The 13,732-nt window shown below is 49.9% G+C and overlaps 7 protein-coding genes across 7 annotated transcripts; 4 read left to right on the top strand and 3 right to left on the bottom strand.

The window, feature by feature from the left end:
- Positions 1-463: 463 nt before the first annotated feature.
- Positions 464-1,867, top strand: N7477_004973 (uncharacterized protein; the record flags this gene model as incomplete). Its single annotated transcript, XM_056966636.1, has 1 exon — positions 464-1,867. The coding sequence occupies one exon, from the start codon at positions 464-466 to the stop codon at positions 1,865-1,867; it is 1,404 nt and encodes a 467-aa protein (XP_056823417.1).
- A 1,212-nt stretch (positions 1,868-3,079) lies between these two features.
- Positions 3,080-4,822, top strand: N7477_004974 (uncharacterized protein; the record flags this gene model as incomplete). The annotated part of the gene is made up of 1 exon (XM_056966637.1): positions 3,080-4,822. One exon carries the CDS (start codon positions 3,080-3,082, stop codon positions 4,820-4,822), a length of 1,743 nt encoding a protein of 580 aa, XP_056823418.1.
- Positions 4,823-4,954: 132 nt separating this feature from the next.
- Positions 4,955-6,559, bottom strand: N7477_004975 (MFS transporter; the record flags this gene model as incomplete). Its single annotated transcript, XM_056966638.1, has 3 exons — positions 4,955-5,010; positions 5,060-6,071; positions 6,116-6,559. 3 exons carry the CDS (start codon positions 6,557-6,559, stop codon positions 4,955-4,957), a joined length of 1,512 nt encoding a protein of 503 aa, XP_056823419.1.
- Positions 6,560-7,572: 1,013 nt separating this feature from the next.
- N7477_004976 (aromatic alcohol reductase) lies at positions 7,573-8,643 on the top strand (the record flags this gene model as incomplete). Its single annotated transcript, XM_056966639.1, has 2 exons — positions 7,573-7,641; positions 7,699-8,643. 2 exons carry the CDS (start codon positions 7,573-7,575, stop codon positions 8,641-8,643), a joined length of 1,014 nt encoding a protein of 337 aa, XP_056823420.1.
- Positions 8,644-10,209: 1,566 nt separating this feature from the next.
- On the bottom strand, positions 10,210-11,070 carry N7477_004977 (uncharacterized protein; the record flags this gene model as incomplete). Its single annotated transcript, XM_056966640.1, has 3 exons — positions 10,210-10,340; positions 10,402-10,711; positions 11,005-11,070. 3 exons carry the CDS (start codon positions 11,068-11,070, stop codon positions 10,210-10,212), a joined length of 507 nt encoding a protein of 168 aa, XP_056823421.1.
- Positions 11,071-11,316: 246 nt separating this feature from the next.
- On the bottom strand, positions 11,317-11,539 carry N7477_004978 (uncharacterized protein; the record flags this gene model as incomplete). The annotated part of the gene is made up of 2 exons (XM_056966641.1): positions 11,317-11,415; positions 11,453-11,539. The coding sequence occupies 2 exons, from the start codon at positions 11,537-11,539 to the stop codon at positions 11,317-11,319; spliced, it is 186 nt and encodes a 61-aa protein (XP_056823422.1).
- Positions 11,540-12,538: 999 nt separating this feature from the next.
- Positions 12,539-13,091, top strand: N7477_004979 (uncharacterized protein; the record flags this gene model as incomplete). Its single annotated transcript, XM_056966642.1, has 2 exons — positions 12,539-12,892; positions 12,939-13,091. 2 exons carry the CDS (start codon positions 12,539-12,541, stop codon positions 13,089-13,091), a joined length of 507 nt encoding a protein of 168 aa, XP_056823423.1.
- Between the last annotated feature and the right edge of the window lie 641 nt (positions 13,092-13,732).

The following is a 13,732-nucleotide window of genomic DNA, read 5'->3' on the forward strand; positions in this document are numbered from 1 at the left end:
AAACCTCCGACGCCTTCAAGTCAAGTTAGACTCAACATGAAGAGCACACATATACAAGAAGACTCTACGGGAATCTATGGCCGCAGAGGTATACAATTGTCATGAAATGTATCAACAATGACGTTTTGGAGTGGCTCACTCGCTTCCCGACAACGCTGCACGCTAACCTAAAACTTCAAACGCAACGGCGGTGCCAAAAAGGCATACTCTGATAGATCATGGAGTTGGTCTAGCTTACATCATGTAATGTGGCGTCTAGAAATTTTGGCCGCTGCGTCGGATCCTTCCGCTAAGTTCGCGTCGACACCGGAGTTTCTTCGAGTGTCATATCAGCGCATCGGAGGAACGTAAGTCAGAGAAGACGTCCGTTGTCGCATTCGGAAATTCGGGCATATTTAAACAAAGTGCAGTCAATATTTCCAACCACCATAGTCTTATTGCCATTCTTTCATTCACTAGCACGATGTTAACCACATTCCTCTGCATTGCCAGCGCGGCGGGAGTCTTGGCTGCATCTGTCCCTACTCCTCATCGATTCGATTCGTCGGCGTTTGCTGCGAACGACATTGTCGAGCGAGACTTTGCCATCATCGGTGGAGGAGCAGCAGGGACTTATGCAGCGATCAGTTTGGCCGATCAAAACAAAACCTTCACCCTGGTCGAAGTCTCGGACAGACTTGGGGGACACACCAGGACCTTCCATGACCCTGCAACTGGGGCCAAAGTCGACTTTGGCGTACAAATTCACCTCGACGACCCGATCGTTCGCGAGTTTTTTGCCCGTTTGCGCACACCTCTGGCCAATGTCGAGCTCAAGGATTTCGGCATCCCCCAATATTATGACTTCACCAAGCAAGTTGCCCTGACCAACTACACCCGGGGCACTGTTCAACCTGACTACATTGCCGAGCTTAACAAGTATCCTTATCTTGACAATCTCATTGATCTGCCCAACAATTTCCCTGCCGACCTGCTTCTTACCTGGCCGGAATTCGTCAAGAAGAACAATCTTTCCTACGGCTCGGCCGTGGGTGGTCTCTCGTGGCCAGCAACCCCTGGCGATCCATTGGACACCACCGCGCTTGCCATTTTTAATGATGGAAATCACGTTGAGTTGGAAGAGTTTGCGGGAGCTGCTATTCACAGTGCCGATAATGACAATTCCGAGATTTACGTGAACGCTCTGGCCGAGTTGAAGCCGCATGTCTTGCTGGAATCTTCCATCATTGCAGCTCAGCGTGGCTTGACACGCAAGTCCGGCGTGCAGCTCGTGGCCAACACCCCATCTGGCAAAAAGCTCATCAAGGCCAAACAGCTTATCATTGCTATGCCGCCGGTCTTGGACAACACCAAGTATTTCGGTCTCGATCAGCAGGAGCAGGCCATTCTGAGCAAGCTCTCCGGCAAATACTACTACGGGGGCGTCGTAAACAACACCGGGCTTGAGGAAGGCGTTGCTTACACTAACGTCGGCGTGGACAGACCATACCAAGTCGCCAGTCTGCCCGGTGTGGTGGAGATTGCCCCCTCGGCTTCTCCTGGTTACTATTTTTATTGGTACAACACGGTCCAGGCCCAGACACAGGCTGAGATTGAGAGCACTGCTCGAAGCACCATTAAGTGGCTGCAGACTCAGAACAATGCTAAGACCCTCGAGCCTAACTTCGTCGACTTCCAGGATTACTCCCCGTTTCATCTGACCCCTCCGATCAAGGACATTGCTGGCGGCTGGTATGGCAAGATGAAAGGTCTCCAGGGTCATAGAAACACTTGGTATATCAGTTCTTTGTTTGTCGTTGGCTCGACCCAGGTGTGGAACAACACTCACAACATGCTTCCGGACATAATCAATGCTGCGCAATGTTAGTGTGTTTACGGACTGGGGTGTGCATATACAAGTACCTTTTCCGCGCAGAGTGGCGTCTGTCTACATATTTCATTCATGTATTACCCGAGATTATCGGGTTTTCTATTTTATTCATAGGATACACGAGATAATGCAATTGTGTTTTGCTTCCTTGCATTTCAATTTAAGATATGTCGCATGTGTAATTTTTCCAAGATCGGCAATCACGCCATCTAACCTCCTAGGTGTGGTGAGCCAGATGCGCGTGAGAATGAGAAAAGTTTGTTATGTTACCGTTCACAGTCGCGTAGCTCATGCAGCCGTTATTAAGTAGTGCTTGCGCAAAGTGGTTCCAACCACTTAAGCATCGACATGAAATGGTAGCCATCCATTTATTCCTCACCAGGTTCTCAACCAGATTCTCAACCAGATTGACCTTTCCAACATTGTTGTCTGTATTTCCAGAGTTAACCACTCGGTCTTCCACTAGATTTCTTCAATGGCACCCTCCTGCATTTATCCGGTCGGCTCATGGTCATCAGCACTCATATTGAACAACTCCCATTCTTCGTGCGGAGACTTATGCCAAGCTGCGATAATTCCGGAGTCTTGGATAGTCACCTTCAAACTTCGAATCCAGGATTCCATGAGAATTTGCCGTCCTAGAACTCTACCCGCAAAAGTAGGTGTAAAGATTCCTAGACCAAGTTGTCGCCAGTAGCGCTTAATTCTCGCGAACAATTTTTCTTTCAGTTGAAGGACTACGTGATTCCTTCCTCTGGAGTACCACGCAATCTGTATAAGATTTCCCGCAGATAGTGTGATACGTCATGAAAGAATGTGCTGTAGGCTTATGATGAGTTATGGCATTGGCCTTTTTTTAGTGTTCTGAAATGTTAGTTCGTCGCTCCACAAAGGAAGATGACTACGTACAGATGCGACGAGTAGGAGTGTATTTCTAATGAATGTGGTCGCTAAGCTATAGTCACATAATTTCTCACGAGTCCCGTGCCGGCCAAATACAATACAACACAAGAAAAGAGAGAACAAGGAAACTTGAGTTGTAGATTGATACTGCAAAGGGGTTTTCAGCGGAAGTATGCACTGAGGCGGGTCCTGAATTCCTCACCTGTTCTAGTTTAGCGCTCTTACCAACATAGCCACACCCGATCAAATCACCCCTGACTGTCTTGTAATAAGCCTCCAAGATTATGCCCTAGCAACTAAACAGTCATGTCCACAACGATTAGCAAGCGCAAGCGTGCAAGGAAGGCATGCATACCCTGCCACCAGCGCAAGCGGAAATGCGACGGGGAGTATCCCTGCGGCACGTGCACCACCTATGATTATAACTGCAGGTACGCCGACGACGACACCGCCGGCTCTGTGAATGAAACCGGGCACGCTCTACCACAGGCCAAGCGTATAATTTATGACCGCGGGAGTAGTATGGAGTGCGGGGTTACCACCAACTCGCGCAGCCCAGACAGCCAATCTCATACAGCGAGAGCTTCCTATGGAGCTAACAGCCCATCGACAAAGAGTCCTACCGCTGGGGCCGGTATCTTCGACGAGCAAAAGTCCAGATACACCGGAGCATCAGCAGCTATGGCCTTCCCGCATGTCTTAGGAGTGGCTCTTGGCTCTGACAGCCCCCCCAAGATCAACTCGTTCGCTTATAACTTTGGGATCCGCCTTGAAGAGGCTTCCAACGCTTATGGCTTCCTCGGGAAAATTATCTCGGAGGAAAATCTCGCCTTCTTCTCAAATGTGTACTTCTCCGCAATAGGCCCGATCGGCGACTACATGGACCCGAGAATCTACGCTCAGCGATGTCGGAGTTATTATCAAGGCGCCGGCAGCACCGCGGTTGCTTTTGGCGCCGTAGCCGCCGGCGTCGCTGCTTTTGGATCGTTCCTATCCCCAACTAGATACCCGCGGGAGTCTGATCTTCTACAGTACGCTAAAGCTATTCTTGATGATCCGGCCTCCATGCGGATGCTGAGCATTGACCATATCATCGCTTGGGGCATGCGATTATTTTATCTCCGGGCCACAACCCGGCCCAGTAGTGCATGGGTCGCGTCGTGCACTCTCATGCATCTTTGTGAAGTGGTCGGGTTGCACGAGGAAGAGAACATCAAACGAATGGCGTCCATCGCCGGCGCCGCTGTTCTTGGACATGATGCAGACCGACTGAGGCGCATTTTCTGGATTTCGTGGGCCGGCCATCACATGCTGTCGTATGAATATGATCGTTCAGCTGTAACATTCCCGGCTGTGACTTGTCAGGCTATCATTCCGATCCCAGGATCCGTTGCCGACCAGTTCGTGCAGATAGTCCAGATCATCCCGTCGCCCAACTCGCCGTTCCAGCTCGCATGTCAGCCTCCAACTCTGAGGGAGGAGCTATTCGAGCGTCTCAAGGCATTGAGTAAACTCCATTTCGCCCATCCGTTCCTGGTGGCCACTAAGGCAGACCTGGCGTTTTGTTTCTATAGACGCATTTATCAGCTCAAGACAGGTATCACCGATGAGATGATTCAACTCGTCGTTGATAGCGGTAACAATGCAGTGGAGGCAGCTAAGCAGCTAGCCGACCAGGGCCGTCTCTTGTGGAACGTCATAGGCAGCGTCTTCCAGTATACCTGCGTCTTGTTGGCCATCGACACGCCGGCCTCCTCCGCTCACATCCCTGCTGCTTTCAAGGGATTGGAACATCTTGTCGGCGCTGTGGACACAAGACTGACCCGTCAGGCATTGTCGATAGCGCGGCATCTTCTCAGCCTCAATATAGCAAAGAAACGAAAGGAGCTCATCCAACTGGAAGCTGTCGAGGCGGGCTATGAGCCTTTGCAGGCGCAGCCGGAACCCGAGGCCAACCCCGCCTTGCCGGACATTGGCTGGGGTGTGGACTGGGATCAGTTTTTCGTCGAGCCATATCAGTCAATTTTCGGTCCCGAAATCCAGCTGTAGTAGCGCAAGGGCGTTGTAAATTGATTGAATCTACTCAGCGGCGGCTCGACTCATGAAGGCACGGCGTGACACTATGGTATGGTCTATTAAAACTCAGTATTGCATTTATGTAAACTTGCCATTGAAGATGATCTAAACATATCCCTCCTGCGCCACCTTTTCTGGCGACGTGGACTGGTGCCACTCCACTAGACAGAAAAGCAGAGCCACAGCTACACCCAAGCCGGACAGACCGACACCCATATAAAATGCGCCCCGATATCCTTGGAGAATTTTTTTTTCCTCCATCATTGACCTGTCCCTCGATCGTGCCAGCAAGCCCAAGCCCAATGGAGATAGAGTAGTTAACAAAGGTATTAACCAGCGACGCGGCGAGACCCTGATGCCGCCGCGGCATAGCCCGACTCAGGATGATGGTGCCCGCGGGGAAGGACATATCCATACCCCAAGGGAGGACAATGATACCCACGAATGTCTGCGCCCAATAGATCTGGTGGACTGGTACAGTCGCAAAGATGATGCCACCAATAAGAAAAAAGGTCATGGCGATGAGCATCACGGTCGAAGCGCGGAAGTGACTCAAGACCAGGCCAGTGGCGCCCGCAGCGAAAAGCCCACTTATGGCGACCGAAGTGAACTGAGCGGACGTGAGCAGAGGTGTTTGGCCCCTCAGAACCTCAAGGAGATTCAAGGAGTAGAAGACGAAGATACCGAAGCTGGACCAGCCGGCGCTGATGCACGCCAGAGTGAAGAGGGATCCTATCTGCAGGACACCGAAGGGGATCAAGGGGTGGCTCACTCTCTTCTCGACGAGGACGAAAATGACGAACATGATGATGCCCACAGTCATGATACTGTAGGTGTAAGGTGTCCGCCAGCCAACCACGGGGCCTTGGTTCCAGGCGAAATTGAAGAGGACCAGGGCGACCACACCAAGGATGGAGCCGAAGATATCGATACGCTGCCAAATACTGGGACTCCCAGGCTCTAAGTTGCTCAGGGCTGGGGTTGCTGGAATGGCAAAGAAGCCCAAGATGGAGAGCAGAAGGCACGCAAAACACAGGATCCAATAGGACCAAGGCCACCAAACCATCTGGGAAAGCAGGCTGGAGAAGACGGCGCCGAGTACGAACCCACCGGGTGCAGTTGCACCAAACAGACTGAAGATCATGTTCTGGCGAAGCCCCGGGTCGTAGCAGCGACTGAGGATAGCGATCGCATTGGGTAGTAAGAAAGCCGGGCCGATGCCCTGCATGGCGCGGCAAAAATGAAGAAGCTGGGGCTGCTGTAGACGGAGACGCCAGCAAGAGCGGACCACAAGCCGAACCAGACGTAGCCTCCCACGAAGAAGGGCTTGTGGCCGAAGACATCGCCAAGACGGCCTGCAATAAGGATGAAGGTGCCGACTGTGAGAGCGTATCCAGCGGAGAACCAGCTTAACTGGCCGGGCTGGTCGTCGATGCTGAACGAACGACCAATAATGTGCTGGGGCACAATGCTGATGGCGAGACCGGCTTGAGTAAGCAGCTGGGAGGAGCAGATTATCGCGACGAAGAGGATCTCGCCGGCGAGGGACTGCGGGCGTTCGACGTGGGAATCAAAGGGCTGAAGCTGATGTCCTTCCGGGTAGCTGTCGTGGACCTCCTTGACAACGCTGTTCTCATCGTCCTCATTCGAGACTTCGGGGGAGGTCTGCCCCTGTATCGAATGATCAGAGGGAGCCTTATCAAGTGACATAGTGTCTTTTTCTTGCAAAGATCATATGGTGGTCAATGACGCGACCCAAAGGCTCAGGGGACGAGGAATCCCGCAGAGTAAGACTGCTTGTAGTACAGTCTTAAATCAGCCGGTAAGATGATGTTGTCGACTTGTGCCTGGGATGTATGCGTTGATAGGCTGCCGTGTAGTATATTTATTAGATTTCATGTCCCTGGAGGTTCGAAGCAGGGCCTCTGCACAAGCCTCGAGGCTCTTTTGTCTCCGCATAGTGATTTTCAACCTGAACATCTTGACACTGCAGAGGTATGCGCGAAGGTCCGTAAGTCGGGACTATCGGCCATGCTGTCTTAACACCGCGTCAATGTTAGTGCGGTGCGGTGCGGTGCGGCAAGTGCGGAGTTAGTCAGGCCGCTGTCGGGTAGTGCCCGTGTTAGTCACTGAGAAGTGTGCGGCTGCAGCGGCCGAGCGCGGGGCGATCATTAGTTGTCCCTAACGTAACTCCGTCCATAGGGGGGCTTCGCCCTGTGGGTTTTTTAATATCACGGGCGTTAATGTCCGCCGAATGTGCCGCGGCTATTCTGGAGCGGCCCAGACCCGCAAGTGTGCAGCTGCGACGACATTCATGCACGCGTTGCCTGACTCAGAGTTTAATGATCTGGTCCACGGCTTCTAAGGCGCCAGTATTTCTGGGCGAATCAGGTTTGATGGTCTGGCCAGATCATTTCCGAGATACGAGTTGCGCGGAGAATAGCTGTCCGGAATTAACTGCTCGGACTTGCCCAATGTGACCAAATGTGACTAGGCTGTGATGGAGAAGAAATAGCGCAAAACTATGGTTCTATTGAGGTGTTGAGAGACTGGTCTTGAAGTGTATAAATGAACAGCCATTCTGTGCTTTAAGGAGGAATAGACATCCACCATCTCCAACGGGAAAAAAGAGCCAAAACATCTCAAAATCTACTCTGCCCCACGCTCATAAAAATTGATATAAATTGATCATCAATTCAATATCCACTTCAAAAAGGGCCAAGATGCCTGAGTACGCCAAGGACCAGCCCGCCGGCTTCAAGAATGCCGTTGAGAGAGTTGCCATTGTCGGTGTAGGTGAACTCCCTCTAACAGCACCCATGAAAACAAGAAGTAACAAATCCTCCTAGGCTGGAGGCACTGTTGGGTCTCACATCGCCGCTGCTCTCCTTCAAACCGGAAAACACACAGTGACGGCCCTGTCCCGCAAAAATAGCAGCAACAAACTTCCCGAGGGCATCCTGGTCGCCTCAGTTGACTATGACGACGAGGAAACTATTGTCGCTGCCCTCAAGGGCCAACAGATCTTGATCATCACAATGGCCCCCACAGCGCCCCGCGACACCCACAGCAAGCTAGTCCAGGCGGCCGCCAAGGCTGGTGTTCCGTACATCATGCCTAACGGCTACGCTGGCGACATTGAACAAGTCAAGCTCGGCGAGGAGATTATGCTGGGGCCCGTGGCCAAGGCCAACAGGGACGAAATCGAGAGGCTCGGGATGCAGTGGATCACCGTGTGCTGTGGATTTTGGTATGATTACAGCCTAGCGGGCGGTGAGGCGCGATTCGGGTTCGACTTCGACAAACGGTCCCTAACGATCTATGACGATGGCAACACGAAGAACTCGGTATCGACCTTGTCGCAGGTTGGGCGCGCCGTGGCCAGAGTGCTGAGTCTCAAGGAGCTTCCTGACGACGAAAATGACAAGAGTCTTACTGTCTCGGGGTGGCTTAACAAGGCGCTGTATATCAAGAGCTTTGTACTCAGCCAAAATGAGATGTTTGAGAGCGTTAAGCGCGTTACGGGTACCACCGACGCGGACTGGATGATTCACCACGAGCCGACTAAGAAGAGATACGAAGATGGCCTGGCACTGGTTAAGAGCGGTAATATGGCTGGCTTCAGTAAGCTGCTCTACGCAAGGGCGTTTTACTCGGATGATCCCAGTGAATGCTCGGCCAAGGCACAGAATGAGCTGCTTGGTCTGCCGGAGGAGAACCTGGATGAGGCAACCCAAGTCGGAATAGATATGGTCAAGGAACTGCAGCGTCGTGTGGAGCGTATGGCATCATAGAAAGTAGCATTTACAGAGCTTGAGTTCGTTTTATCTTGGTGATCCCTTCCCAGAGATGGTGAAAGTGAATCATGTACACGTACTAGTGAGTGTACATTACGATATCGTTATGTATCCGAATCTTGAATATGCTAGTAGCAGTGCGTATCCATATAAGCGGCTTCATGGGATTAACCTTGTAATAGCTTTTTCAACAAGGAGAGCAGCTTGCATGAGTCCTTCATCCTTCATAGATCTGCCGATCATCTGGACATGGCAAGGCGCGCCTTCGACTTCCTCTGGGTTATCTGTGGCCATTTAGCAGCTGAATCTGTACCGGCACAATTGAAAGCTACACTGCGGCGTGTACAAAACGTTTCGGTCAAATTCGGCGTCTTCAACTGCATTTGCCTTTCCAAAGGGGTATGACACAAGCTGGGTTCTGCAAGAAAAGAATCAGAGTAGGATCACGGTTTCACTGTAAGCTTCACGTACTTTACAGAGATTGCACAAGACAGTGTATGTGCCTACACCGTAAGTGTCATGGGTAGTGTAACTTTAAGTAAAGAAGGGTAATATTTAATAACTTCTTATAGAGTTAAAAGAAATTACTCAGTATAGCTATAGGCGAAGATTGTAATTTAAAAAATCGATAGTGAAACGGGGACGGCTCGATGGCTGTCTGGCAATGCAGACTGGAAGACACACACACACACACAATGCCTGAAAGGGTAGGCAATCGGCCTAAATGATGCCGTACGGATATCCTGTCGAGGCCGTACGGGCTCTCCCTAAAGCTTCATCATGAACAGGGAAATGTGGTGGTAACCGGAATTGAATTGGGCAGGTGCTTAGTCTATCTCCAACTTCTGTCTTAAAGACACACTATGCACTGCAGACATTAGATCATGCCTGAGGCCACACATATGCTATTATGTCACCGGTTCTCCCACTACAATAGTCATTGAGACATGGAGTTATAATCTATCGCAATTACTATGGGATTTGGGGGTGGGCGGGAAAACGGTGTGGGCGGGAAGGTGGTGGAATACGTTGTACAGGTGCATGACTTCCTCCGTCTCGCGAGCTCGCAGAAGAGGGCTTATAGGAGCGGCATTATTCCACTTACTCGAGCCTTAACTCCTAATTCACAATGGTAGACACGCATAAGACTCAATTTCTCGTCCTCGGTTTAGAAATAAATAGTTTCGATCTCATGACGCGGTCTTGGATGAATCGCCTAGTAGAGGACTCCATTTTGGTGCGAAATCGCTCTAGGGCCAGACGCATAGTCTCACAAGGGTTAGTGTCCGGTTGTGTGCTGCTCGACATGCCCAGTGAAGAAGGATGAGATCTACCGAGCAGAGCATAAGGGTCATGAAGACTCAGGTCTAGCGTGAGATTTGTGTGATGCCTATGGCGGACGATATGGTGCACGGGCAATTTGGAAATTTGTATTTTCACCGCAAGTTCTGCCTTTCACTCCTCTAGTCTTCCACCTTTGTCTAATGAGCGTAGCGACCCGTGGAAAGAGAAATACTTCATCCACTCACTAACCGACTTTTGACCGTACTAAGGGCTCCCAAATTACCAGTTTTTCATTTTGCTGCTCATATCTCCTTTTGCAGCATCCGGTATTGAAATTGGATCTCCTGGGGAGTTTTCGAGTCTCGCGGTCAGAACCTCGACACATGTCTTTGTGACAAGTACAGTATGTTCTATCATGTTCAAATTGGTGCCTAGACCCTACAACTGGGCTCGGAAAAGGTCTGAACCCACCGAATTGCGCTGTCCATTTACCGTCCACGGTGACATTTGTCCAGTCATCTAGCCAGTACACTTCTCGGTTCCTGCCCAAAGCCGTGATCGGTTCGATTGTGAATGTCATCCCGGGTTTACACGTGCCCACAGCCTTGTTCTTCGCGTAGTGGGGGATCCAAGGAGGAGGGTGAAATTCCGGATCGATACCCTGACCACTCCAAGCCTTCATGACTGCAAGCCCTCTAAAGGCTGCGTGCTTCTCGAAAATCTTGCCAAATTCTCGAATTGGAACACCTGGCTTGATTATCTCAATAGTCATGTCCAAGGCCTGTTGCGTCGTTTCAATGAGTCTGATCGAGTCTTAATCCGCTTTGACCTTTTCACCAATTTAGTAGGTCTCGTTCACGTCGGCGTGATATCCGCCGAGGTACAGAGAAATTTTGAGGTTGAGAATGTCGCCGTCAAGAACTCGCTAATCGGGAATGTCGTGCCATACAATCTTATTCGGAGATGTACACAATGACTCGGGGAAGTGAGATGGAACTCAGTCGGGAAGAATGTGTCTGCCTCGCGGTGAGCCGAATAATCTGACGTTTTTCACAAAGGGTGAATTGCACTCACCTCTTGCTCGACGCAAGCGTTGTGGAAGACTTCATCAAGATAGTTTGTAGTCACACCGGACTTCATTGCCGCAGCGGTGATATCGAGGACCTCTCAAGCTAATCTGCATACCTTGTGCATGACCTCCTGACCCGTCGCATCTAATAAGTCCCACTTTGACTTGCTCCAGCGCATCTCTCGCCTTGGAATGCCATCCTCAGCCTAGTCGGGATGTTGATCGTTTTGGGTACAGACCACCGCGGGGAGAGTGGAAAAAAAATCTGAAAGAGCGTGTATATGAGTATACTGGAAATAGATGCGAAGGTCTGCTCGCTATATCGCTGTCAGACCATGTGTCCAAAAGTTACTGGTGCGTGCCGTCAGGACGAGCTGATTATCACTTTGTGTCTTGTGTATCGTCCTGTGTATGGGCTGATTGGAATCAATGTTAAATTTTCATGTTGAAGACATTTCCGCGTAGACATGATCTACCCATTTCCTCTTGAAGCATTCTTGAGTGCAGAAGTAACTGTCTTTGACGCTCAGCTTCAGACATATTGGGCGTTGCAAAGTCTCCGCTTTATTGTTGCAATCAGACCTAAGGCACTGCTTGTCGGGACTGAACTTCTTCGCGGTGGTCTGAGTCTAGCGCTCCGGTAAGTCGCAGCAGAAGATTTTTTTTAAGAGTGTGTGTTGTCAAAATGTAGCTCATTGCACTTTTTCCAAAAACTCAATGCGGGCCGATCTACTCCCATGTGATCCTCGTCCTTGTGGCCCACTTTTTCTATAGTTATCTCGAGGTCATTCTTTGAAGATTGTTTTGCTTGATAGATTGTCTAGAGCTATTTGAAGCAAGTTCTTAAAGTGGAAAAGTGCCGTGACGTGCCTTGGTGAGCGTTGCTTGTTCGGTCACATCACAACTCGCCCTTTCCATGAATCTCCCGATTCAATACATGTTCCTCGGCGTGATCAAGTCTCCACTCAAAAAGGTGTACAAGTGGAGACCTTCAATGCCTGGCAACTAAAGTTTTCCAAAGATATGGTAGATATTCTTCTTTGTCCCTCAAATTCCCCGGTGATTATCGCTTTAGTAGGCTCATGCTCATAGCAAGATCTCTGCTTGGCAGAATGTAGACAGTGCCCATTCTGCTTCTAATTAGCCATCGAAATCAACTTCCAAAGGCCTATTGATGCAGTCCAACTACCATATTTTCAATTCGCAGCTGTGTTTGTAGATATGGCCCCTGTTCAAATGTATTTGCCACCTTTGCCTGGTCGGTCTTTTGGCAGTCAGCTAGATCTGAGCGATCATACCGTTGACGCGTTCACTCTCCTAGGTGTCCGCACAAATATCCAGAATACAAAGAAAAATAAAGAATATTCCATCAAAACGAAAGAATAAAAGCATCAGAAGTAAATGGCAAATTATATTGACCGGGATGAAGATTTCTGAGGAAGGCAGGAAAGTTGGGGTACCCCGCATTGGAGACACCAAAATTACGTCAAGTTTGTGTCCATTTGCTTCATTCTATCAACATCACACTGATCACTTCAAATGTCTCCAAGAAATATTTTCTTGATAAGCTCCCGAAATACTGAAGCACAGCGGTCGCACTTTGCAATATTTGTTCCTGCCGCCGAGCACCCCGATCGAGGAACGTTGATACAAGCCGTCGGAGCACCTATGACAGGCTACGTCCTAGAATTGAAGCGTAACTATGCACCAAAGGATGATTCGACGGAGAAGTACAGGATGATTGAGATTGGCCATGTTGACTCTACGAAAATCATTGATTCTTCATCGGGAGTGAAAGAGAGCGACGGGATCCCGAGAGGAGAAATCGAGTTCGCAGCGTCTGAGATACCTACACCCGGGATCGGTGATAACTATCTAGCGCCAGTCAATGATGTGAGAATCATTATTTGCTGATCTGAATATGTACTGACATGGGTAGATAACCAATAAGAGATGCCAGGAATGGACGATGGAGTTTGTTCGGCATCTTGTCGGTAAACACCTTATCGAACCGGAAGCTATTCAAATAGTCCAGTCTCAGCGGGACCCATCATCCCATGGTATTGGGCTGCAGCCCACTCTTCGTCGTTAAATTATTCTGACAGGTCGCGTCGACATGTTGTGCTTGATGCTGTGTGGGGTTCTTAGTCGGTTTAGGCTTTCCAGGAAGCGGAGATTTCTATTTTGTTTCTTGATAAACCTGGTCTCATTCAATTTTTTGGCATTCCATCTGGATAGTTCTACTTATCGCAGATAAGAGTCAAGCGGGAAAGTCGTCAAGACGCGGTACAGATTGACGTGACCCGTCGTGATTCTTTCCTGGGGGCATGACTTGCGTGTTAGTTCCTTGTATCTTGCACACACAACGTGTAACAAGTGGTCTGTCATTTGCAGCTAACAGGATTCATCTTTTACCTCATTAGAACCGTGGAAATGTAGAAAGCGTAGACATCGTGTGTGGGATTTGACGCCACGTGAGATCATTCAGCGCGTATGCACGTGACCCAGTGACGGGAGCAGGAAAGCCTTGAATCAGATCCGCGGCCCCGATTGGGAGCTGGTCTGGACATTTTAAGTGGAAACTCCACTCTGCCTTAGAATTTCATGACTTTCGCCCCCAGTTTCTGAATTCAGTAGGGCCTTTGGCGCGGTCCACAAAACTTGATTTTACAGTACACCGTTAGCGCTAAACCATACTTTGTTCGGGGATTTTCTAGCGGGTCATCCCACGCC

This window comes from Penicillium maclennaniae (assembly GCF_028827695.1).
Source record: "Penicillium maclennaniae strain IBT 15551 chromosome Unknown utg000004l:1.0-3007600.0:1.0-3009580.0, whole genome shotgun sequence".
Lineage (NCBI taxonomy): Eukaryota > Fungi > Ascomycota > Eurotiomycetes > Eurotiales > Aspergillaceae > Penicillium > Penicillium maclennaniae.